The sequence below is a fragment of the Rhincodon typus genome, chromosome 21, assembly GCF_021869965.1.
Source record: "Rhincodon typus isolate 14 chromosome 21, sRhiTyp1.1, whole genome shotgun sequence".
NCBI classification, from domain to species: Eukaryota; Metazoa; Chordata; class Chondrichthyes; order Orectolobiformes; family Rhincodontidae; genus Rhincodon; species Rhincodon typus.
In genome coordinates, this window is record NC_063352.1 from 29,542,229 (window position 1) to 29,568,641 (window position 26,413).

Consider the following 26,413-nt stretch of genomic DNA (forward strand, 5'->3'; position numbering starts at 1 on the left):
GGGAGACGGGAAGTGAATTGCTGGATATACAAAGTCAAGAGTAGTGTCCAAAACTAGTTATCAGACTCTGAAATTAGCATAAACTGGATCGCACAAGGTCCTGAGCAGATTTGGTCTTCTACAGCAGATCCTGGGCTTGATTCTTCTACTCAGCTGCTGTTGTCCTCATGGGTTTGGACTGTCTATGCTATTCCTTGAATATAGAAAGTCCCACTGCTGGCATTGTTGGATCTTGATTGCTATCTAGTGACTTGTATCGAACATGCACGTGGAAGCCTGTTTGTCACAGGCTCTTGACTTTTTTCCAGTGGTCAAAAATTTGCGAATGCTTTAACTTGTACACTACTGGCTGCATGAACTGAGTCCTGTCAGTATCTGCTGAGCCTGAGCACAAACCTGTGCTGTCGAATGAGAAAGTTGGCAGGAAAGTATGTAAAATGACTTACTGACCTCATAGATAAGGCAGTATTATTGATATGGACATGAGTTCTCTTCAGCCATTCCCAAAGGGGAACAGGCCGGGTTTTATTTTTAAATCTGTCTGGGGAGTTACGTTCTCTTGCACTTACTGTGGTCTTCCCTGGTGTAGTGAGACACCACGGTAAAAATTGGTAATTATATTATAATAATAAATCTGATCTTTTAGATGAACATCTAGTACAAGCATCAAACAAGGATGCAATTTACTCATTGCGCCTTTTGCTCTCAGGCATGAGGATGGAACAGTACGGTTCTGGGATGCATCCAGTGTGTCACTGAAATCTCTTTATAAACTGACCACAGCAAGTATTTTCCAGACGGAGGCAGACCACAATGAAGGGTTTCCACAGTCTGGGGAGGAGGAGTGGCCTCCATTCCGCAAGGTAAGTTGTTTTTTTTAATCTGGTTCAATATGGATCTTGATCAGATGGGCCAATGGGTCGAGGAGTGGCAGATGGAGTTTAGTTAAGTGATGTGCTGCATTTGCTGAGGCAAATCAGGGCAGGACTTGCACTTAATGGTAAGGTCCTGGGGAGTGTCGCTGAACAGAGACCTTGTGGTGCATGTTCATAGCTCCTTGAAAGTGGAGTCACAGGTAGACAGAATAGTGAAGGCGGCATCTGGTATGCTTGCCTTTGTTGGCCAGTGCATGGAGTATAGGAGTTGGGAGGTCATGTTGCAGCTGTATGGAACATTGGTTATGCCACAATTGGAATATTGTGTGCAATTCTGGTCTCCCTGCTATAGGAAGGATGATGTGAAACTTGAAAGGGTTCAGAGAAGATTTACAAGGATGTTGCCAGGGTTGGAGGGTTTGACTTGTAGGGAGAAGCTGAATACTCTGGGGCTACTTTCCCTGGAGTGCTGGAGGCAGAGGTCTGACTTCCTAGAGGTTTATAAAATCGAGGGGCATGGATAAGGTGAACAGCCAAGGTCTTTTCCCCAGGGTGGGAAGAGTCCAAAACCAGAGGGCATAAGTTTAATGTGAGAGGGCAATGATTTAAAAAGGGATTGAAGGAGCAACTTTTTCATGCAGAGGGTGGTGTATATATGGAATGAGCTGCCTGAGGAAGTGGTGGAGGCTGGTATAATTGCATCATTTAAAAGGCATCTGGATGAGTGCATAAATAGGAAGAGTTTAGAGGGCTATGGGCCAAATGCTGGCAAATGGGACAACATTTATTTACCATATCTGATTGATATAGGCCAGTTAGACCGAAGGGTCTGTTTGTGCTGTATATCAGTGACTGTAATTACAGGTGGTTCCGTTGAATCTGAAGATTTGCTGTTTCTAGTGCATTGGAAAGTATTAGCTGATGGGAAAATTAAATTTTCGATGCAATTTTTCCATTAAAGAAGCATGTGCTGGGAGGAGACATGGGTGAAGAATAACGCTCCAGTAAGACACTTTGGTGCATTTCTTAGTGCCCAGGAATGTGATTAGGCCCCTTTTGTTCATTGCCATAAATCTTGAGTGGAAGGAAACTGAACAGGGGCGCATTTGAGTTTGGGAAATGTGGGAGACACGGAATCAGACTGGATAAGTTATTGAAGATCACAGGAATATGCAAGCAAGTGGAGTTAGATTTGATGATATATTGACAAAAGGTCAAAGTGGAAAGCCCCATGTCCTACTTTGATGCAGGTTGTTCCTATAGGCCCTTTTGAGATGATTTGATATATTGCTAACAAGCTGCATTTTGAGACGTGGATGCAAACCTCCATGAAATTTGTTAAATTCAGCAGAACTGTTCGAGAGTTCTTGTTACAAAACATTCTTAACAGCTAGGCAATGCTAGGATCATTGGACAGGATCATTGAAGTGGCTAATGCTTTACTTTAGATCAATAAATTTGATTTTAAAAGTAGTTGAGTCTGAGTCTTTGGTATACAGAGTGAGGCTAATGATCTGAGCAATTTGGCAAAGAGCTCTTTATTTCTATGGCCATACAAAAATTCTGCCCTTCCCTCTAATCAAGTTGGATGTAATCCTATAATTCTGATCATGTGCTGGGTACAAAATTAAGAGCTGAAATCTCAAACTTCCATTGAGAGCAAAGATCCAGAAGAGTAAAAGAGCGTATGCATTATCATTTTGTCCCTGACTGTCTGAGCAAGTTTATTATTTCTTTATTTTTAGTGGTGATATTTGCCCTTTTGCAGGTTGGCTGCTTTGACCCATATAGTGATGATCCCAGACTGGGAATTCAGAAAATTTCCCTGTGTAAATACAGCAGTCAGCTGGTGGTTGCTGGAACAGCAGGACAGGTAATTACTCATTGGACGTCTTTATTTAACATTGTGAAATGCATGGTCTTTGGGTTGAAATTATGCCTGAAGTTTGAGTCTATTTGATCTTGTTTCTTGGCCAAGAGTCCTGATATGTCCCCATTGAGTATGATGACAAACTGGGAGTGACTTGCTCTCCAATGTCTCAAAACATTAAAATAGAAGACTGGTCATTTGTCTTGAAGGCAAATTTTTTATTGAACAGAAATGATTTTAAAATTGCTGAGGTGACTCTGTAGTTATAGTTTTTACTTCTTTGGACTGGCATGCATGTGCAGCTGATACTGATAGGCTGTAAGATTCTTTCATTTTAGACACATCCATTCCTTCTGCCCTGGGGTCATGCTATGACTTCTCATTTTAAACTGGCTTCTAATCATGATCCTACTCAGTCATGGTGTGACTGTGGTGGGGGTATTGAATCATTTGTGTTATTCTTACCAGCACTGAGGGCAGTGCTTCTAAAATAGTTTCTCCCTGGGTGGTCTACTTTGTCTCAAGTGAGAACTTGATGCTGACACTGACCATGACATCTGGGAAGGAGAAGTTTCCAAGCCCTGAAAACAAAATGCTGGAAATCACAGTGGGTCAGGCACCATGCATGGAGAGAGCAAGCTAAAGTTTCCCTGATATCCCTCTGTGACCAAAATTGTCTGTCTTTTAAAAATACCGTTTAAGAAATGTTTGTTTTAAATTCTCAGGTTCTAGTTATGGAATTTAATGATGAAAAGTCTGAACAAAAGATCAGCCTCTCTTCAGTTGACCTCCTTCAGGACCGCGAGGGTTTCACGTGGAAAGGTCATGACCGGTTGATCCCGAAAAGTGGTCTTGTCAGTTTTGCACCTGGCTTCCAGCCAAGCTTCCTGGTTCAGTGTATTCCACCAGCTGCTGTGACGGCAGTGACTCTGCACACTGAATGGCAGCTTGTGGCATTTGGCACCAGTCATGGTTTTGGTGTCTTTGATTACTACAGACAGCAGGCAGTATTAGCCAGGTTTGTGCCGAAGATTTTAGTGCAGATTGAATTTTTCCTCCTCTCCAAGTTGAAGATGTGGTAGTAAAAGAACAAGGCTGCTTGCTGATGCCAGATTAGTTACCTTCGTAACTTGCTGTCTTCCTCCTAAACATCCTTGTTAAATAGGATTGATTTTTTTTTTAATCTGTAGGTTATGATAAATTGTTTCAGCAACTTAATTTTTATCTCTTGATTTTTGTGGCTTTTTGAAAGCTATCCCCAGAGAATTGATAATCTTTATTTTTTTTAATGCTGATTTTTACCTATAATGCTTCTGTTCTCTTCTCACTGCTCCCTTACTCCTGCCTTTTGGGTTGGATTTTATAAAAAAAAAAAACAGCCTGACCATGGGCAAGAGGCCTTCAATGTCAGACAGTTCTAAATCATTTGTGGTTAATGGAACTGTGACTTAACCTAATCCAGAATAAATAAGGATGGGCATTGAATGAAATGATTCCAACTACTGGGCCACTGTAGGCCATCGGGCTGAAGTATGTATCGTATAATACTTCTATAATCTACTTTGTAGACATTGCTCTTGTATTTGCTGATCTAAGAAATCTCCATTTCCCTCCCTGCTATTCCATTTGTTCAGTAGCAATACAGGAAAGTTAAATCTCATCTCCTAGATGACCCATTTCCTCCCTGTATTCTGTCCTACTTTTCAATCTTGCTAGCCTTGTCCTAGACTTGTCAAGTTGTCAGTCCTGCCAATCAGAAATATAGCAGTTTGATGTTTATTGGGTTGGCAGGTGCACACTGCATCCAAATGACTCTCTGGCAATGGAGGGCCCACTTTCCCGGGTGAAATCACTGAAAAAGTCGTTACGTCAGTCATTCAGGAGGATACGAAAAAGCAGAGTCTCTGGGAAGAAACGGCTGACTCCTAGCAGCCCTGCCAGCAAGGTACTGCACAAGGAGGGTAAAAACTGGATTGTCTGTTTAGTGAATCGCTCCTGCTGAAATACATTTCAACTTGTTCCTCCGGTCATTGTAAAGAAACTTCATGATCATGGTGGTCTCCTGTTTTTATAAATTTCTATGATGGTGCCATTTTTGGCAGAGGAGATGAAATTAGACTAAAGTGTTAGAGATCCTTAACTTTTCTTCCTGACATTTTTTGACTTGTTCAGTGCTTTTACATAGTCAATAATAATGCACTCATTCATGGAAAATGTTAATAGGTTTGTACTTTTGAAGTATGACTTGTACAATATAATTTAGTCAGTCGTGGCACAGGATTTGAATTTTCCCTCCTGATTTGAATGAATCAGGTTTCAACCTCTGGTGTAATATAATATAACCTTAGTCTGCATCAGACTTTAAACTGGATTTGATCCTTGTATCCAGATGGTTGTTGTAACTGAGTGCCTTTGCAAGACTGCAGTTGTATGCGTGGTTGCTGGTCAGTCCTCTGCTAGGTTGAGTGATGCTAAAAACAAAGTACTTGTTTGAGAATTTAGTTTTAAAAATCCTTCTCTTGACCATAGGTCCAGGAAGCAAATGCCCAACTTGCTGAGCAGGATGGTCCACGTGAGGTGGAGGTGACTCCAGTACAGAGACGGATAGAGCCACGGTCTGCCGATGATTCTTTGTCAGGTGTTGTCCGCTGCCTTTACTTTGCTGACACCTTTTTGCGAGATGGTAAGTGTTGCTTTCAATATGTAATTTTAGAGGCATTGGCATGAAAAGAGCAACTAATCCTGCCTTGTCAAGTCAAATAGAATGGTTGAAGCACCAGCTTCAAAAGTGCTTTCTGCTAAATGTACATAGTCTGTTCATTAACCTGTGCTGTGTTTACTTCACATTGAAGGTGTGACCAATGGGCTGAACTGCAGGACTGTATCCTAATTCTTTGATCTCAGTTGTGTTTCATGGTATTGGCATCACTGCCACATTCCAGTCAGGATCTCCTTGCTGTAACAAAGTCTTGCAATAATTAGTGAGGGAAATGATGACAAAAATAACCTGAGTAATACATTTTTATTCATAATAATTAGAAATAGTGGTTTACATTTAACCAACTTTAAAGTAAAACAGTCGCATTCGTTATCATTGAATTTCATTCTTTTGGAACTAGTTTATGTATCATTCCAGCCTCACTGCAGGCAGTAAGTGTGTAGTAATTATAATTTTAGCATCAGCCAGATAGGGGTCAATGGCATGTTGGTGCTGGTTTGTTCTTGCTCAATTTGTCAGGTCACTACCTGTGCAGTTTCTTTAAATTAGACTGCCTGTCACATCACAACAGTCTGCTCTTTCTTTTGAGTAATGCTTTGATTATCCTTTTAGCCACACACCATGGTCCTACAATGTGGGCAGGAACTAATGCTGGGTCGGTTTATGCTTATGCGCTGGAGGTTCCATCCAGAGAAAAGTGGATGGAAAAATCTGCAGAGGCAGTATTGGGTAAGGTGCTCTCGCTCTTGCACGCTCTTTGCTGAAATAATGCCTTTTTTCTCTAATCCAAGCCCTGTTACTGTGGCAAAAGTATTTCAATTTTGAAAGCCACAGTGAATTTGCTAACACTACCCTTTTTTTGAGGCAATACATCTCAGATCACTACAACTTGTTGCATAACTTTTTTTTCTTGTTTTTTTTTTGCCAAATGCTTTAACACTGCTTCCTTGTTACCAAACTCTATCACCAGGAACAATCACTCTACACTTTCAGTATCAAAACCATTTATGATTTTGAATACTTCTCTTAAACATTTGTCCTCTGAACCATCTGTTAAAAGGAGAATAACTCCAGTTCCTGTAGCCCCTTTAATATGGTTGATCCTTTTTTAAATCTGTGGAACCATCCCTGCAAAACCGTTGTGTACCCTCACCAGAGTATACATCGCTCTCTTGTCTTCTGTTCTCTTCCCCCACCCCACCCCACCACCACCACCACCACCACCACCACCACCACCACCTCCCCCACCCCAATCACATCACATTTGGCCATATTGCTCCACTCCAACTATGACCTGTTATAGATTCCTTACTTCGTAGATTTAAAAAGAAAATGCAAGGGACTTGTTTAGTATCCATCTGAACCTGTTACTTTATTGAAAGATTTATGTATGTGCTTTTGTTAATTTCTACTGCGTTACATTTCAGAGAAAGAATGTGACTATCGTTTCTCCTATGTCATATCTGTCCTATTTCACCAGTCGTCTGTGTACATTCTCCTTTAGTCTATTACTGGCCTGTTTACTGTTTAGTCCATTGGAGATTGATATAATGTGTAGCCTTTGAAATTATGTTGTTTAAAGTCCTGATTTATTTATATATTTGAGGAAAGTCATGTTTGGTGACCCTTGAGACACTACTTCCCTCAAGTCTGAGAAAATAGCTTATAAATGACATCTGTTTGACGGTGACTTTGTATTCACATTGTTCTTGTACCTTGAATTTCATGGGCTTAATTTTACTAGCAAATCTTTGTGATATTTTATTAAATGGTATTTGAAAATCCAATTGTTCATCAGTTAGGTTAGCCTTAACCACCATCTCCATTATTTCAACAAAAGTCAATCAAACATGATTTGTCTGAATCAAATCTAGTTTTAATTTTTATTCCCTACTTTTTCTAAAAGACAGTCCTTTACAACAGTTGAGACTCATTCATCTCATTACATTAGTACCAGCTCCCTTTAGAGCAATCCCATCAGTTCCACTACTTTGCTCAATCTCCATAGCCCTGCAAAGTTCTCCCCCTCCCCCCTGTATCTATTGAATTTTCTTCTTGATTATCATTGCTTCTGCTTCTACCACCCTCCTAGACAGCAGTTTCCAATCATTACTTAAATTGTCATTTAGGGGAAAAGTGCCCCCCTCCTGGAATGGGTTTGGATACGCAAATTTCTCCTCCCAAGTTACAATCATGTTGATTTTTCTTTCTAACTGTAGTGAAATTTGCAGATTGAGTGTTAAAGTAGTTGTAGTAATAAAATGTGGTTTTAGAACCTGCTTTATCATCTCGAATGACACCTGTCTAGGGTGGTGCTGCAATTAGGAACTGTGCTAGTGTTTCATCCTAATAGTGCCATGCCCTTACCTATGTTGGTCTGGAGACTAAAATGACAATGGTGGTGGTGAGAAAGAGAAAGTGGAAATAGTTATGACAGTGTTCCCTTTGAATATGTAACTTGGCAGGGAATGAAGGATAAGAATACCATACGAATGATTTGAGGGTATTGTCCCAGGATGAATAGTAAAGATCAGAGAACTTGTTTGAAGGAATTAATATTTGTGCAAATTAGTGAGAGTGGATCACGTTTTCCACTTTGGGACTGACCGCTTAGTATGTACCACTTAGTAAAATGGCAGTTTCAATTCCTTACACTTGTTAATTTTAACCTTGCTATTGAAACAGTTGAGTAAGGGAAAGGTTGCTGTGCCTATAAATTTCCTGAATGTATGACGAGGTTATGATGGAAAGATAAGAGCAGGCTGGGGTTCTATGTATGAACAAAACAAGTAGTATCAGGAGTTCCCCACATGGCTCCTTGAGCTCGCTTTGTCTTTCACGAAGATAGCAACCGATCTGATCTGATTGTGGCCTTAACTCTGCTATCCTCCTCCTTCCCCAGTACTACAGTTGTCTCAAATCAAGAATCTGCCTATCTCAAACTTGAACATATTCAATGACTCAACCTCCTCTACCCTACAGGGTTACAAAATCCAAAGATTTGCATCCTGCAGAGTGAAATTACTACTTGCCTGCCTTGATGGATGACCCCATACATGCAAGTTAAATAGGAGCTGTTCGATAAGATCCTGGCTGATCTGCGCTGGCCTCAATTCCTACTTCATGCCAACTCCTCATAGCTCTCAAATTTGATAGTTCAAAGACTTATCTACCTGCCCTCTTAATACTTTGATTTAGTCCTCAACACTTTTTGGGGTAGAGCATTTCAGACTTTCTGTACCCTTGGAGTAGAAATTATTTAAATATCTGTTCTAAATGAGTGTCCCCTTATTCTGTAGCTATGTCCCCCAGTTTGAGATACCCCCACTAGTGGAAACATTTTCTCAACATTTATTCTGTCAAAACCCCTCAATTTTGTGTATTTCAATAAGATCTCCCTTTTTCACTCCGAAGCTCCAAACAACATAGGCCTACCTTGTTTAGCTGTCCTCCATAAGTCAAGATCTTTGTCCCAGGGATCTTTTTCGAATTGCCTCAGATGCCAGGATATCCTTTCTTAAATATGGGAACAGAAATAGTGCACAGTACTCCAGCAAATGCCTCACCAATGCCCTGTACAATGGTAACAAGACTTCCTATTTTTAACCCCTAATAATGAGCCAAAGTTCCATTTGCTGCCTTTATTACTTGCTGCACCTGCATGCTAACTTCACCGAATTATGGAAATCCTACAGTGCAGAGTAGCCATTTGGCCCATCAAGTCTGCACCAACCCTCAAAGAGCATCCCACACTATGCCCATAACACTACATTAACCATAGTGTATCCACTTCACCCCCACATCCCTGAACACCTGGGGTAATTTGGCACAGCCAATCCATTTAATGTGCACACATGTTTAGACTGTAGGAGGAAACTCTGACATGGGAGAATGTGTGAACTCCACAAAGTCACTTAAAACTGAAATCAAACCCCTAGTCCCTGGTGCTGTGAGGCAGCAGTGCTAACCACTGCCACCCACATCCCTCTGCGCTGTACTTTTTGGTGTAGATAAGGGGACAGCTGAGAGGAGGGGGATGGTCAATACAGGACTGCACACTGTACGTAAATGCATGCTGGCAAACCAGGTAAATGAGCTCGTAACATTGAAATTGGTGGGTATAGTGTGGGCATAGAGACATGGCTGCAAGGGGATCTGGACTGGCAACTAAATATGTAAGAATGTGCATCCTAGCAAAAGAACAGGCAGATGAGCAGTGTTGCCGCCTTAGTAATAAATGAAATTAAATTGATAGCACGAAGTGGTTACAGGGTGGGGCAGGTACAGAATCTGTGCAGGTAGAATTGAGGCACTGCAAAGGAAAAAAGACCTGAGGTTGGATTATGTACAGGCCTCCTAGCAGTAGTCGGGATGTAGGGCAGAAAATAAATCTAGAGATACAAAATTCATGTAAGAAAGGCACTATAACAATGGGAGGCTTCATTATACAGGGGAGCTGGGAAAATCGGTTGATCCGAAGAAAAGGAATTAGTGGAATGTTTGAGATTTTATTTTCCTTTGGAGTATTTTGTGGTAGAGCCCATGAGGGAACAGGCAATCCTGGATTTGGTCAAGTGTAATGAGGCCTATTTAATTAAGAACCTTTTTAGAGGTTTATAAAATCACAAGGTATAGGTAGGCTTAATTGCAGGTATCTTCCCCGATGATGGGTATTTCAAGACTAAGAGGCACATTTTTAAGCTGAGTGGAGAGAGATTTAAGGACATGAAGGGGTAGTTTTTAGTGGCTCGTGTAGAATGAACAACCTGAGGAAGTGGTGGATCCAGGCACAGTTATAACATTTACAAGACACTTGAATAAGTACATGTAAGTGAAGGTTTGGAGGAATATGGGCCAGGAGCAGGCAGGTGGGACAAGTTTAGTTTGGGCGTGTTCGGCATAGACTGGTTGGACCAAAGGGTCTGGTTCCATGCTGTATGACTCCCAATACTAAAGCAGTCAATGATCAGATATAACAAGATCTGGGTAATATCCAGGCTTGGCCTGATAAGTACCAAGTAACACTTGTACCGTACATGCTCGTCAATGACCATCTCCAGTAAGAGGCTATCTTACCACTTCCCCTTAGGTTGAGTGGCATTACCGTTATTGAATCCCTCACTATTGATGTCCTAGAAGTTACCATTGATCAGAAACTGAACTGGACTGTCCATATAAATAGTGTCAGCAAGAGCATGTCAGAGGCTAGGAATACTGCAACGAGTACCTCGTTTTGACCCCTCAAAGCCTGCCCACCATGTACAGGGCTGAAGTGGGAGTGTGATAGAATACTCCCCATTGGTTTGCTTGAGCACAGCTCCAACAACAAGAAGCTTGACACCAGGATAAAGCAGCCGCCTTGATTGGCGCAACATGCACAGACCTCCACTCCGAGCCACAGATGCTATCTATAATGTGCACTTCAGAAATTTGCCAGTGATAATCCAGTATTATTAACTCTATGGTTCTGCTTTTAATTTAGCCACTGACTCCTCACTTGTTCCTTGCCAGAACCTACCATATGAATTACATAGGTTAGACTATGGACACTAGGCAGCTGGATCTTCTCCCATTCCAAATTCCTATTCAGCCCTGAGGATTAACACCAGCACCAAGAGTGCATCTGTCTTGTGACTCGTGCTGTTAACTGCAGAGAACAGGATCTATCAGAGTATTACTTTTATTGTTTTCTTGCACCACCACCACCTCTTCACCCACCCCCCACCCGCTTCTGTTATCACCAGCAATCTTGAACAGATCCCTGTAATATAGTGTTGTGTACAGTTTGCACATTGGGATCTTGATCAGCCTTCAAGAACTCATTCTCCAAAGCCACCTTCTGAATCCCATTCTTGTCTCACTTGTATCTGCACCTTCCTGGTCTTGATCATAGTCCAACTCTGAAATTGTTTAATCTAAGGGATGTGCCTCCCTCCCAGAAACAAGTGAAGACAAAACTTCCACCCACCCTAATGCATCACAATGTCTGGAGATTAGGCTGCAGCTCATCAACTTTGCGGTAAAAGGTCTCTGCAGATATCATTTATGGATCATGTTGGTGTCACCAGCTCCCACATCACCTGCCTTCCCATTACGTTTTCTTTCAAACTAATTGGGTTAAGTTTTAAAACCAGTCCAATGTCTGCTTATAGCTTTTAATCTAGGAAATACAGTAAGTATTTAATCTTAAATGCTTTAAACCTTTACTTTAACAGCCCACTCTTCTAATTTGCTACTGTTGAGTAATACCTTTTTTATTACTGACATATTCCCCCAAATTCCTGCTTGTTCTGAAGCTTGCATTTGGGTGAAGCTGCTCTGAGATTATTATTAATTCACTCACTTCTATGCATTCCATTGCAATCTTGGATTCAGAATTAATTTTGTGGCACTTTAGATTATTTAATATAAACCAGTTTAGAGAAGGGAGAAGTGCTCACCAACTTGCTTTTCTGTGCCAACACACTTTGGTTCCTCCTCCTCCTCTTCTTTTTTTTTTCCCAACTGAACTCCTTGATTGTAAAGCAGTTCATCTGGTCCCTGCTACATCTGGAAAAGTAAAGACCAAGACCTGATGAAGGTTAACTTTTAGTTTCAATTGGATGTAGATGCTCTAATTTGAGTCAAGAACAAGGAAATATAAATGATATAACCATAACCTGTTTAAACAACAAAACCACAAGCATTTTGGAGTGACAATAAATACCTCGCTACCTGTTAGTGTAAGAAAAGACAGCATTGAATTTAAGAAGTTGGAGGAGTAAATGGACAGGATGGGAGGAAACATGTAGCAAATAAACACTATACCAACAAGGTGACCTGAATAGTCTGTGGTACCAGAGATACTTTTTTATTCAAAAGCTGTGTTAACCCAGTTACAATGACAATTGCTCGGTGTACAGTAATGGGAATAATTGATTTTACTCCATGCAAATTTAGGTAAAGAAATTCAGCTGATGCATCGAGCCCCTGTGGTATCGATTGCAGTATTGGATGGACGAGGAAACCCTCTCCCTGAACCGTTTGAAGTCTCTCGTGATCTCGCTAAAGCTCCAGAGATGCAAGGCAGTCATTCTGTGCTAATTATTTCTGAAGAACAGTTCAAGGTAATACGTGTAAGAAAAGAAATTGCCTTAATAGTGGCCAGTGACTTTGGATAAGGAATGGCTTCTGATTCTGGGATAGATATAGGATCACTTTGATTAAAACAAGCCAGAGACACAAGACGTACATGAAACTGAGGTAGCACTTGAAAATCTATTTAAACCAAATAGATGTGGGAATCTAGGGGTGTAAGAGATCTAGGCAAAATGAATTACGGAAGATGCTAATCTGTACGTAGACCTGAACCATACCAGCAAAGAATGGCCCCATCTCTTCCAATTCCTGGTCTTGCAAAATGGAAAATTCACATTAAGATGTACACATGCAAATGAAACGCAGATGTGGGAATTAGAAATTTTGGCAGCAGAGAGCTGTGATGTAGAAATTAAAATTTAACTTCAGGTTTGGTAATATACAGCAGTAAAGAATGATTGGGAGGTTTAAAGGTGGTTAGCCTATGGAAAGGTCCATAGAACAATGCAAAGAAAAGCTAAGCTAACAATAGGGGATATTAGACCAAGTGTTTTTAGTCAAAAGTTGCTACTTCCCAGATCAGTCTCTGTCTCCCATCCTCAAACCTGGTCTCCCCCAAAGTGCTCTGCATGCAAACTCATGCCAAGTGCCATTTACCTACATTGTGTCTGCAAAAAAGCCTTCATTTTTAACAAAATGAAGAACTGTGGATGCTGTAAATCGGGAACAAAAACAGAAGTTTCTGGAAAAGCTTGGCAGGTCTGGCAGCATCTGTAAAGAAAAGAAATATCGGTTAACGTTTTGGGTCTGGTGACCCTTCCTCAGGACTGTTCAAAACGTTAACTCTGATTATTTTTTTTTCTTCACAGATGCTGCCACACCTGAGCTTTTCCAGCAACTTCTGTTTTTGTTTTTCATTTTTAACAGATTCTTTTTTCAACTTTTTCTATGGCCTTAGCTCTTTCTTCTCTGTAACTGTCACCTAGACCTACAGTCTTCTGATATGTTTGCTTCACCCACTTGCCCATCCACCTACTCCTTGGCAAACTATTTGCGGGTGTGCCTTAGCTTCTGGACCCTTGAACTCTGGAATTGCCTTTATTTCCTGCTCCAACCTTCCCAGGTAGATAAAAATATAAAATCAATCATGAGTGCATCCAAATTGGATTTTGAAGATTTCCCTTCAGCTGTTTGTTTAGAAGCTTAGTTGATACGTGTTGAGGTTCTAGCCTTTGGCAGCAATTTTTATTCCAGTTTGGTCAAATTGCATGGAAGAAATTTCCCACTTTACAAAAACATTAGTTCTGAACTGTTCCCATTTTCTGTGTTCATTCCAACAGAGCATGAGTTGGATTCCAGCTCTTAATTATTGAAATATAACAGCCAGTAGCACCCCCCACCCCTCCAATTACCAAACTGGAAAGTGGCCATGTAGAGATTTGAGTGGTGATGGGACTGGCTGTGATGAATTCCCAAAGTGTTAATCTTTGATTTCTATAATGACAAATTTTGCAGAGTATTGAAGGAGGATTCCTTGGCTGGCCCCTGTGAGGAATTGACATTCAATAGGGAGTTGGAGGGCAGGGAAAATTGTGATTCTTTGCAGTGATATTTCACCTAAAGCTTTTTTTTTGCATGTAGGTGTTCACTCTGCCAAGAGTGACTGCTAAGACGAAGTTCAAACTCACTGCCCATGAAGGTTCCAGAGTGCGGAAATTGGGGTTAATGAGTTTCCCAAGTGTGGCCTCAGATGACTATTCTGAGAACTGCCTGGTGTGTCTAACGAATCTGGGAGACATTCACATCTTCACAATTCCTGGGCTGAGACCGCAGATGCGCTATGATTGCATAAGGAAAGAAGACATCAGTGGCATTGCCTCGTGTGTTTTCACAAAGACAGGCCAGGGTAAACTTGGTTTAAGTAGCGTTCAGTATTTTTCCTAGCAATTTGCGGCAATAGACACATTACCATTCTCCCTTCCCCTACCCCCAAGGGTATAGCCCATTTACTCCTCCACTTCCCACTAATAGCACTTGGCTTCTCCTCAGTGATGTAATTGGGATCATTCTTTCTGAAAATACTTGACTGGGATTCCCTATTCATCTGGTGCTGTGTGCTATTCTACCTTACTATAAAGCTCATTTTCCCCTCCGTAATCAATCAAGAGCCAGATTAAGAATGCTGAATCTTGCAATACAGACAGGCCATTCAGCCAGTCATCTCTTTCTCTTTGAAAGAGATTTCCATTTCTCCTCTTAAAAATGAAAATGAAAAAGCTACTTTATTTTAAGAGGCAGGATGCTGTAGTTCATTTCAAGTTTGATTTTTGTCTCCAGGTCCATCTTTGATTTCATTTCAGACTAAAGTAGTTTTGATTTGTCTGTTTGCTAGTCCAAGATAAAATTAGTTTTATCTCTGGTTGCTTTTTGAGTGTGAAGACAGATTTTGTGACAGAAATATTTTTTGTCATTCATAGTGGAAATTAATTTGGTAAGAACAACTAGTTGAAATAACGGAAGCAAATTTTGGTATTACCACCCCTTGTTTGTAACTTCAGTCGAATTAATACATTGAGTTGCTGCTGTTCTGATGTATTTTTGCTGTTTCAGGCTTTTACTTGATATCTCCATCCGAGTTTGAACGATTCTCCCTATCTGCCAGGAACATAACTGAGCCACATTGTGTGGTGGGATGGGAAAGTTCAAGAGATCACTTGAGCCCAATCACCAGTCTACGGTGAGTTGCACGTTGTAGGTGTTTACAGTAGTGTCAAACAATCTGTGCAAATACAATTCTATGTATGAATGTACAGTAAACTTTTATTAACCAGTACCCATGAGACTAGGAGTGTGCCATTTGATCAAATATTCCAGTTGATCAAGAGGTCCACATAATCAATGTAAAAACACCAAGTAATAGAAACAATGCAGGTGGTATACATAGCACTGTTATAGTTTTACAGCATGAATCAGTTAAATAACAATGCATCTTTACCTTAAATAAAACTTACCGGCAGACAGCCTTTGCACTGGTGCCCTCAACTGACTAATTGGACATCGGAGATCATGATAATACAGTAAACTTCCTGTATATGAGATGTATAATTTTTGCCGAGAGGGCTGGTTCGTATGGTGCCGGTTAAAACCGAGCTTGCTGTATGTGGTAAGGAGTGTGAGGATGTTGGTTATGTAATACTTTGTCCTACTCTCATACATAGAACACACAACAGAACAGTACATCATTGGAACAGAACCTTTAGCCCACCATGTCTGTGCCAACCATGATGCCATTCTAAAACTAATCCCATCTGCCTGCGCATGGTCCATATACTCTATTCCCTGACTCTTTAAACTTTTAATAACATATCTGCTTCTACTGCATCCCCTGGCAGCACATTCCAGGCAGTTACCACCCTTTTTTTTAAAATAAGAACTTTCCTTTCACATGTTTTTTAAAACATTTCTCCCCTCACCTTAAACCTGTGCTGTGTGATATTTGACACTTTTTCACCCGAGGGAAAAAGACTCCTGACTATCCACCCAGTCCATACTTTGCAACATTTTATATACTTCTATCAGGTCTTCCCTCAACCTCTGCTCTAGTGAAAACAATCCAAGTTTGCCCAACCTCTACTTATTGCTAATACACTCCAATCCAGGCAACATGCTGGTAAACCTTTTTTAAAACCCTCTGACCCTCCGACCCTCCGCATCCTTCCATTAGTGTGGCGCTCAGAACTGCGTACAATACTTCACATGTGCCCTAACTAAAGTCTTGTGCAGCTGCAGTATGACTTTTCGACTTTATACTCGGTGCCCTGGCCGATGAATGCAAGCATGCTGAACACCTTCGTCATTACTGTTATCCACTTGTGTTTTCATTTTTTGGGAGCTGTGGACTTGGACCCCAATGTCCCTCTCTACGTCAATGCTTATAAGGCCCTGGCATGAACTGTACACTTTCATCTTGCATTTTACCTCCCAAAATGTCTAGATGAAACTCCAGTCGCCATTTCTTTGTCCAACTTTCCAAACCTTCCCCACTACCCATAATTCCTCCAATTTTCATGTCTGCAAGCTTTTATTAATCAGACCACCTACATTTTCATCCAAGTCATCTAATATGTATTACAGACCAGAGGGCCTAGCACTGATCCTTCCAGAACACCTCTGGTCACAGATCTCCAGTCGCGGGGAATCCCTCCAAGAATCCTCTGCCTTCCCTGGCCAATCCAGTTTTCCAACTTTACTTGGATCCCATGTGACTTCATCTTTTTAGACCACCCACCATGAAGAACTTTGTCAAATGCTTTAGTGGAGTTTATGTAGACAACATCCTCTGCCCTACTTCATCAATCATCTTTTATCACTTCCTCAGAAAACTCAAGTCAAGTTTGAGACAAGATCTCCCTTGCTGACTATCCTTAATACGCCTATTCTCTCCTAAATGCGGGTAAATCCTGTAGAATCTTCTTCATTAATTCTTCTTCCACTGATGTAAGGCTTACTGGCCTATAATTTCCTGGATTATCCCTTTTGCCCTTCAGAAACAATATTGGCCTCTGGGACCTCACCTGTGGCTAAAGAGGATACAAAGATCTCCATCCAGACCCCAGTGATCCTCCCTTGCCTTGCTAGTATTATGGCATTGATCCCATCAGGTCCTGGGGATTTATCCACCTTTGTTTTTTCAAGACTCTCAACATGCTCCAGAATATCAACATATCCCCCTCCTTAATCTTTCCATCATCTGTGACAATATGCCAGGTTAGGTCATTGCTGCTGTGTTTGGCCCTCTACAGTAGTGTCCTGTCTTCGGCCTAATTGCTTATGGCTGCTGTTTGGTTTCCTGCACAAATGATATTTTTCCTTCCTGAAAATTCAGCAATAACTTGCAAGGATCTCCTAAAATGAGCCAAGCGAATGGAACTCACAAGCCTCAGAACAAAGAGGAATGCAACTCATTGGGAGCAGCTGATGGTATGTTCCTGCTGCTTCTCCTTCCTCTTGGTAATGTTTAATAGGCTGTTAGAAGCATTTAACCACTTATCGGTGAAATGAGTGTGATACCTTTTTGAAAGTGGAGATGGAGGGGGAATAGCTTGACAGGCAGCTAGTACAATCCGGACCCAAGAATTATGTAAAAATATCTTATCAGTAGGTTAGTGAAGTTATTGTATAGGTGATTAAGCAGAATTGTTTATTGCTCAGTAATTGAATTCAACCAGTTTTAAAAATGTACAGAATACCTTGTGCTCTGTCTGCGTCTGGTAGCTGATATTGAATCTCTAGAAGCAGAACAGACTTCGGAGGCTGGAGCAGATTTGGGACCCAAGTTATAGGGAAAGACCAGAAAGGAAGTTTGAGGTGATTTTGGATCATATTATATGAAAAGTTAATATGAATATAAACTGCAGAACAGATTTGTGTGCAAATTTGCACCAGTAAAAAGGGACTTCTAAGTCTGATATTATACAGTACCATGCAAAATCAATTCCAATTCTATCACTGATCCTCCTCACTGAAGTCGTGTGCTCTCATCTGCAAGATACTGTCTGGTAGTTTCCATCTTGCAGTCAGTCTCTGTAAAACACAGGAAAAGCCAAACTGCAGTCCTGAGGGTTCGTAACAGCTGTTCAAGCAGAACCAGCTCGGAGCTGAGAAACTGAACAGCTACAGAAATGCAAGACATTTATAATGATTTTGAACTCCAGGAACTGCAAATACAACTGGCTTGTTATAATGTGAGAGGTTTCATGGAAAATAATTGTGGGCTCTTGAGTATGAGGGTGAATTGCCTCCAATTTTTTTTATTGGAGCAGAAAAATGCCAGTCCCTTGTGGTTAACTTTTTTGATTTTAGTTTTTCTAATTAAATTGGAGCCAGGATATTTCTCCTGTGGGTGCTTTAATGACATAGTCACGCTTCAGAGAAGAGGCCCTTAGGTCAGCGCAGATTCAATGGCCCAATCTACACTAATCCCGTTAAAAACCAAAAGAACTGCGGATGCTGTAAATCAAACAAAAATAGAGATTGCTAATAAAGCTCAGCAGGTCTGGCAGCATCTGAAGAGAAAGCAGAGTTAATGTTTCAGGTCTGGTGACCCTTCCTCAGAACTAGTAGCTAGAAAATGTCAGTTTATATGCAGATGGGGAGGGGGTAAGGAGTAAATAAGGTGGGGATAGAGCCAAAAAAGAGAGAACAGTTGGACAAAGGAGTGGATAACGATCTGACTAAGAAGGGGAATAGCTGTTAATGGAAACAGTTAATGGCGAACAATAGGTAGTCTACCATTACACACTAAGGCCTGGTTGGGCGCTAGGACACGAAAGTTCAGGCCATAAAATTATCGAACTCTATCGAAACCAGAGAGCTGCACAGTCCCCAGGCGGAAAATGAGTTCCTCCGTCTTGCACTGAAGCGGTCATCCAGTCTACGCTTCATTTCCCCAATGTAGAGGAGACCATGTGAGCAGTGAATGCAGTAGACTAGATTATGGGAAGTGCAGGTAGAATGCTGCTTCACCTGGAAGGTATGTTTGGGCCTTTCGATACTGAGGGAGGAGGTAAATGAGCAGATGTTACACCTTCAGTGGTTGCAGGGGAAGGTGCTGTGGGGTGGATGTTGGGAGTGAAGGAAGGGTGGACCAGGGTGCCCTGGAGGGAACAGTTCCTGCAGAAGGCAGACCAGGGGAGGAGGGGAATGTGTCTGGTGGCGATATCTCGTTGGAGGTGGTGGAAATGGCGGCTGATGGTCTTCTGGTAATGGATGCTAGGTAAGAACAAGGGGAACCCTATTGCTGTTGCAGGAGAGAAAAGAAGGGCAGAAGTGCGGCAGATTGGTCGGACCTGGTTGAGGGCCCTGTCGACAACGGTGCTAGGGAATCCTCTATTGAGGAACGTGGTGGATATTTCGGAGGCTCCCTTGTTGAACTTGGCCTCATCTGAACATATGTGACAGAGACTGAGAAACTGGGAGAATGGAATGGAATGAAGTCTTTACAGGAAACGGGGTGCGAGGATGGGTGCAGGTAGCTCTGGGAGTCGGTGGGTTTGTAGTGGATATTAGTGGCCAGTCTATCCCCAGAAATGGAAACACGTCCACTATAAACCCACCGATTCCCTCTGCTTCCTGTAAAGACTACATTCCATTCTCCCAGTACCTCCATCTCTGTCACATATATTCCAATGAGGTCAACTTCGACAAAGGAGCCTCAAATTTCTACCACCTTCCTCAACCAAGAATTCCCCAGGACTGTTGTGGACAGGGCCCTCAACCCGGTCCAACCCATCTCCTGCACTTCCGCCCTCACCGCTTCTCCTCCTTTTTTTTTTTTCTCCAGCAACAGCAATATGGTTCCCCTTGTCCTGATCTACCATCTCACCAGCATCTACATCCAGAAGATCATCAGATGCCATTTCTGCCACCTCCAGTGAGATGCCGCCACCACCAGACATGTGGATATTTCGCCCCCCCCCCCATCCCTCCCCTTGTCTGCCTTCCGCAGGGACCATTCTCTCAGGGACACCCTGGTTCAGTCTTCAATCAACAACCCCCACCCCCGCCACAGCACCTTCCCCTGCAGCCTCAGAAGGTGTAACACCTGCCCACTTACCTCCTCCCTCCTCAGTATCCAAAGGCCCAAACATACCTTACTTCCATGTGAAGCAGCATTTTACTTGCACTTCCCACAATCTAGGCTACTGCATTCGCTGCTCACAATGTGGTCTCCTCTAGATGGATAACCAAATGTAGACTGGATGACTGCTTCACAGAATGCCTACGCACTGCCCACAAAGACCCTGAAGCTTCCAGTTGCCTGCCACCTTAACAACCCACCCTGTTCCTCTGTCTCAGGCTTGCTGCAGTGTTCGTAGCTAAAATTGGTTCTGACAAAGGGTCACTGGACCCAAAACGTTAACTTTGATTTCTCTTCATGGATGTTACCAGACCCTCAGCTTTTCCAGCAATGTTTGTTTTTGTTACACGAATCCCATATCTAGACGATTGCAGTGCCATGTTAAGCTGATAAGTCTGAAGGGTGGCAGGAATTTCATGTAGACAACAAACAGTTGCATGGGGATGGATTCAGCCAATAGGCTGTTTTTGTGCTGTCAATACTTAGCAAACCATCACTAACTTGGGTATGAAATTACCTGCTTGTTTTGTCACTCAGGTATGCTTGAAGATTTGCAACTCCCATTGTCCCAGACTCCCCTTGACTCTCCCAACAGTAGTGCTGATATCACCCTGGATACAACTGGTGACCTAACAGTGGAGGATGTCAAAGATTATTTACCGTGAGTACTTTCAAATGTGCGTTGCATTCAGAATGGGAGGTTAAGTAGCATTTCATGATCTTATTGCTGCTGTTCCTTTTTTTTTTGAAAAAAAAAATCACAAAAGACCCAAGTGTGGAGCAGGAACTCCCTGACTTGTACAAGTTTTTAGTGTTGCCATGCCTGGTTTTCCCATTAAATTTTAAAAAAAGATTTGATTTAGTTTTTAGGCGTTAGAACTTTTCCTATTGCTATTTAGAGGTTTATTTACACAGGACTTTATTGATCACATTTATACAGCGCCCTTTTTGATTAATTTCAAGTTTCCGACTTGCAGCAAATCATTTGGAGAACCATAGCATCTGTGTCATCAAAGACTGTGCTCTTTTGGAGTTGTATGATTTTCAGCCTCCATCTAAATACATCAAACCAATTGTTTAACCATCTCTTCTAAAGATCAGTGTAATAATCAGGACCCGTCTCAAGTGGAAGTCTAAGCAGCACTGCATTTAATGCTTTTTTTAAAAAAAAAAACCAAAAGAACTGCAGATACTGGCAATCCAACAAAAACATATTGCTGGAAAAATAGCTCGTTTGGCAGCATCTGTGGAGAGAAAACAGTTGATATTTTGGTCCAATGACTATTCTCTCCATCATCAGCAAAACTATGGAGCTGGCCATTCCCCTCGGAGTGGAGGACATGCCCCTGTCTGTATCAATGGTGTTATGGTGGAGATGGTCAAGATTGTCAAGTTCCTAGGAGTGATGATCACCAACAATGTGTCCTGGTCTACCCAAGTCGAGGCAATGGGCAAGCAAGAACGACATCTCTATTTCCTCAGAAAATTCAGCATGTCCACAAGGACTGTTATTAATTTTGATGGATGCACCATAGAAAGCGTCCTTTTTTGGATCCATCACCAGCATGGTATGGTATCTGTTCTGTTCCTGAGACTGCAAGAAGCTACAGAGTCACACAAACAGCGCAGTCCATCATGCACACCAGCCTTCCATCCATTGACTCCATTTATACTTCCTGCTGCCTTGGGAAAGCAACCAATGTAATCAAAGACCCCTCCTACCCTGGTTATATTCTCTTTCGCCCTGTTCTTTCAGGCAAAAGTAAAAGTTTGAATACATATACAGTTTTTTCCTTGCTGTTATCAGACCTCTGAAATGTTAATTCTGATCTCCCTTTCTCCGCATGGTCTCTGCAGCTTTAACATTGTTCTGCTACACTGATGTACTTTGTATGGTATGATCTGCTCTATGGCAGGCAAAACAGCACTTTTCACTTTATCTCTACATGTGATAACAATAAATCCAATTCCATCTTCTATAGAAGGGTCACTGGATCTGAAACTTAAGTCTGCTTTCCCTCCACAGATGCTGCCTGACCTGTTAAAAAAAATATTGCAGCAACTTTTTTGTTTCTGATTTTAATGCTGTCATTTCAATTCATGCAGTCCTAATGTGATTAGAAGTGTTAATTATTTGCTCTGGATTAAAGCAGAAACCTAGGCAGTTGAAAAGCTGACTCAAATGCAGAGATGAATTTGATTCTCTACTTTTTACTGGTAACAATTACACTCATATCTAATTCTAAAACATTTCATTTCAATCACCTCCTTCCTACATCTACATTCCAGCTGCCCTATAATATTCCTTGTTTCTGTGGTTTTCTGCTGTCATTCTAAATGCTACCTAACTGTGTGGTTTAACTTTGGCATCTTAAAAGCTGTAGATTGTAAGTCACTAAATGACTTTTTAAACACACTTGCTACCTCAAACAACATTATCGTATTTATACAGCATTGTTAAATGTGGAAAAATGTACCAGGGTATTTCTGTTTAACAAAATCGAAATCTGACCTGAATTGCAGCAAGATTGTTGGTGAGAGATTTTGAGGAGCATGTTGAATGAAGGGGGAGACGGATAGGTTTCCTGAAGGAATTTTGGACCCATTGCCGAGACTGCAGAAGAATGTTGCCAATGGTGAGGTGAAGGAAGGAAGGAAATCTTTGAGTCTAAAATATGCCCTATCCCTTGTTTCCTTAATTTTTAACAACATACTTTTTATCAATGAGTTTTGACTGAGTGGTGGCTTTGAGTGCCTGGTGCCTAATGGGCGCACAGGCACAAAACCTCACTGTTGTTCCTTGGGCAGAGTGGAAGCAGCTGGTTGTGTTGTGTGATAATGAGCCTGTCAGACTGGATTGTTTACTTACATGGAGCTGGACTGTTTTTGTTCTGCAATATCAAGTGGAGTATTTCCTGCACATGCTCAGTTGCAGTCTTACTGTCAGTGTCAGCTGTCTGCATTTGAAACAAACAAGTTAATTTGACACAGACTAACAGTTCATTTTTTTTTTAGGTCCAAGTGGTCCTCGATTGCAAGCTCTTGCCTATTTCTACCTATCTGTTAAATAAAAGCAACAACACAGGAGTGAAAGCTGAGCTAGCGAGAGTAAACTAGACAATGGGATAGATAAGTGGCAGAGCAGTGGCAAACGTTTTAAGGGTAACACAAGTATATACATGAAGAGAAATTCTAAGAGGAGGGCCCAGCCTCTGGTTAAATAAAATTTAAAAAGCATTCATCTTGAAATAATTGCATAAAGCTGAATGGCAAGTCACATCATTGGGCAGAATATAAAGAACAATAGAAAGACTAAACTTGTTCAGGAGGAAGAAATTAGAATGAGAACTAGCTTGAAATGTAGAAACAGATATTTCAAAAGGACTAAGTGTTGGTCCTCTGAGTGAGGAGTTGTTGGTAGAGAGTAAGAAAATGGCAGATGAATTGAACAAATATTTTACTTCTGTCTTCTTTATAGAGAATACAAAGCATATTCCAGTATAGCCTTTTAAATTGTAAAGTAGAAGGGAGTGAGGAAGTGTGGGCTGACAAGTCCCCAGGTCCTGAAGAACTTCATCCTAGGGGCTTGAAAGAGGTGTTTAGTGAGAAAGTGGATGTGTTGGTGTTAAGTTTCCAAAATACTGTGGATTCCGCAAAGATTCTAGTAGACTGGAAAGCATAAATGTAACTTCACTATTCAAGAACTGAGGTAAGCAGGAAATTGGAACCTATAAGCCATTTAATTTGACTTGTATTGTGGGGAAAGTGAGAATTGGTTATTGAGGAGGTTTTAGGTAGGCACCTCGAGCTCCAAGACAAACTGCAAGAGTTAGCATCATTTTAGAACAAAGAACAAAGAAAATTACAGTACAGGAACAGGCTGTTCGGCCCTCCAAGCCTGCACCGACATGCTGCCCATCACAACTAAAACCCCCTACCCTTCTGGGGACCATATCCCTCTCTTCCTGTCCTAGTCATATATTTGTCAAGACTCCCTTTAAAAGTCATGATCGTATCTGCCTCCACTACCTCCCTGGCAGTGAGTTCCAGGCACCCACCACCCTCTCTTTTTTAAAAAAAAGATCTTGCCTCGTACATCACCTTTAAACATTGCCCGTCATACCTTAAACCCGTGGCCCCTGGTAACTGACTCTTCCACCCTGGAAAAAAGCTCCTGACTGTCCAGTCTGTTTGTGCCCTTCATAATCTTGTAGACCTTTATCAAGTTGCCTCTCAACCTCTGTCATTCCAGTGAGAACAACCCACATTTCTCCAACCTCCTCCTTTTGTGAAAGGGAAATTGTGTTTAAGCAGTGTTTTGAACTCAAAGATTAACATGCATTGCAGATAAACGGGGGTCTAAATGTACTGTACTTGCATCTTGTCAAATGACAAAACCCACAAAAAGGTTATTGTGCAAAGTAGGAGCTCATGATATAGAGGATAACATTAGCATGGGTAGAAGATTGGCTGGTTAAAAAATAGTATGTACACTTTGTCTTTTTCTATTTGGCAGGATGTGATGAGCAGAGTTAGAAAGGGGTTAGTGTTAGGGCCTTCATTTTCAATGATGTAGCTGCAGGGAACGAAGGCATGGTGTCTAAATTTGCAGAAAGAACAAAGGTTAGGTGGCAATATATGTTGTGAAGAGGACATGTGAAGGTGCAGATGTATAGATAGGTTAAGTGAGCAAGAATCTGCCCATGCCTTAAAACATTTAGAAGTTATGGGGGGCAGGGGAGTAGATGTGGAATTGGAAATGCTGCAGAATAGTCATAGCCTTTACTGAATGGTAGGCAACATTCCTTCTAGGCTGCACATGCGTGCAACCACACCAATGATCCATGATAGGCATCAGCATGCTGATCGCAGCATTGACTTCTGATTCTGAAAATTGCTGCTGTGTGCTGGAGGCCCATGCAGCAGGGAAGAAACTTTTGAGGGCATGCTGGCAGGGTGGGCTCAAGGGGCTGAATGATTCCCTCCTAATTTCTATAGTTGTTTGTTAACAACTTCACTCTGTGTATAATGTACTTGACAGTTCTGTAAATGATATTATTCAAGGTGACAGTTGAAATGGTGATCCTGGAATTGGGAACTCATGATCTACCAAAAGGGTTATCCGGACAGCGTAGAAACTCCCTGCAGCCGGCCTCGATACTGGGTGTAGCTTAAGGAGGCAGCTACTCCCACTCTCCAACCCCTCTAACCTGCTCACTTTCAGGAGGGAGCTGATATGTTCAAAAGAAATAGTCTCTGCCCAGATACCTTCACACCATCTGACTTTGATAAATGAAAACAAATAACTAGCAATTTGAGTTATAAAAGGCTGGATAGGCTGAAACCTTTTTTCACTGGAGGGTAGGTTGAGAGGTGACCAGATAAAAGTTTATAAAATAACAACAACTAGAGATAGAATAATGGTAATGGCCTTTTCCCTAGGATAGGAAACTTCAAGACGAGGGGCACATTTTTAAGGTGAGAAGAGAAATTTTAAAGACGTGAGGCAAATTTTTGATGCTGAGGGTGGTACTGGAACCTCCTGAGGAAGTGGTGGATGTGGGTACAATTACAACACTTACAAGACACTTGGATAAGTACGTGAATAAGAAATGTTTTGAGGGATATGGGCCAGGGGCAGGAACGTGGGACTAGTTTAGTTTGGGATTGTTCGGCATGGACCGGTTGGACCAAAGGGTCTGTTTCCATGCTCTGACTCTATTCATGTAGTACCTTGTGATTTTGGGTTGTGCAGGGCATTTTACAGCCAACGAAGTATTTTTTGAAACTGTAGTCACTATTGCAACATAAATGTGACACATTTTCTGAAGGCAAGTCCCTAGAGATGGCAATGTGTAACAACCAGATAATTCAACTTGGTGATGGTTCGGTGATTACTTTTGGCCAGGACACCAGGGAGACTGCAGCGGGGCTGCAGCAGTTCAAGAACGTAGCTCACCAGGGCAATGAACAAGCAATAAAAGCTGGCCAGCCAGTGATGTTCACATCCCACAAATGAATATCATACTAGAGAAAAATCTCTAACAGCAATCAAAACAGTGCCATGGAATATTTCATATATTTGAAAGGGCCTATGTTTCCCAATCCATCATGTTTTAAACAGCCAACTTCAGACTTATTCAGACTGAATCTGCTACACCTTTTTCCCCACTCACTCCAACTTGTCTAAAATCATCACAAAGAATTGTTAGATCCTTGTTACTTCTTTCAAT

General features: G+C 41.6%; 1 protein-coding gene and 1 long non-coding RNA gene across 3 annotated transcripts in view; one reads left to right on the forward strand and one right to left on the reverse strand.

The window, feature by feature from the left end:
• The window catches only part of llgl1 (LLGL scribble cell polarity complex component 1), a 105,103-nt gene that overhangs the window by 75,409 nt on the left and 3,281 nt on the right, over positions 1-26,413 (forward strand). For both annotated transcript variants that reach the window (XM_048609305.1, XM_048609304.1), the window contains exons 12-22: positions 710-863; positions 2,644-2,748; positions 3,471-3,763; positions 4,537-4,690; positions 5,275-5,428; positions 6,077-6,193; positions 12,404-12,570; positions 14,183-14,447; positions 15,152-15,278; positions 17,427-17,521; positions 20,718-20,841. In XM_048609305.1, the coding sequence (XP_048465262.1) occupies positions 710-863; positions 2,644-2,748; positions 3,471-3,763; positions 4,537-4,690; positions 5,275-5,428; positions 6,077-6,193; positions 12,404-12,570; positions 14,183-14,447; positions 15,152-15,278; positions 17,427-17,521; positions 20,718-20,841 (1,755 nt within the window). The remainder of the gene's footprint in view (positions 1-709; positions 864-2,643; positions 2,749-3,470; positions 3,764-4,536; positions 4,691-5,274; positions 5,429-6,076; positions 6,194-12,403; positions 12,571-14,182; positions 14,448-15,151; positions 15,279-17,426; positions 17,522-20,717; positions 20,842-26,413) is intronic.
• Positions 5,394-13,310, reverse strand: LOC125485638. The gene is made up of 4 exons (XR_007264334.1): positions 13,199-13,310; positions 11,905-12,013; positions 8,900-8,980; positions 5,394-5,701 (listed from the first exon to the last, which is right to left on the reverse strand). It is a non-coding gene; the product is annotated as an uncharacterized LOC125485638 (long non-coding RNA).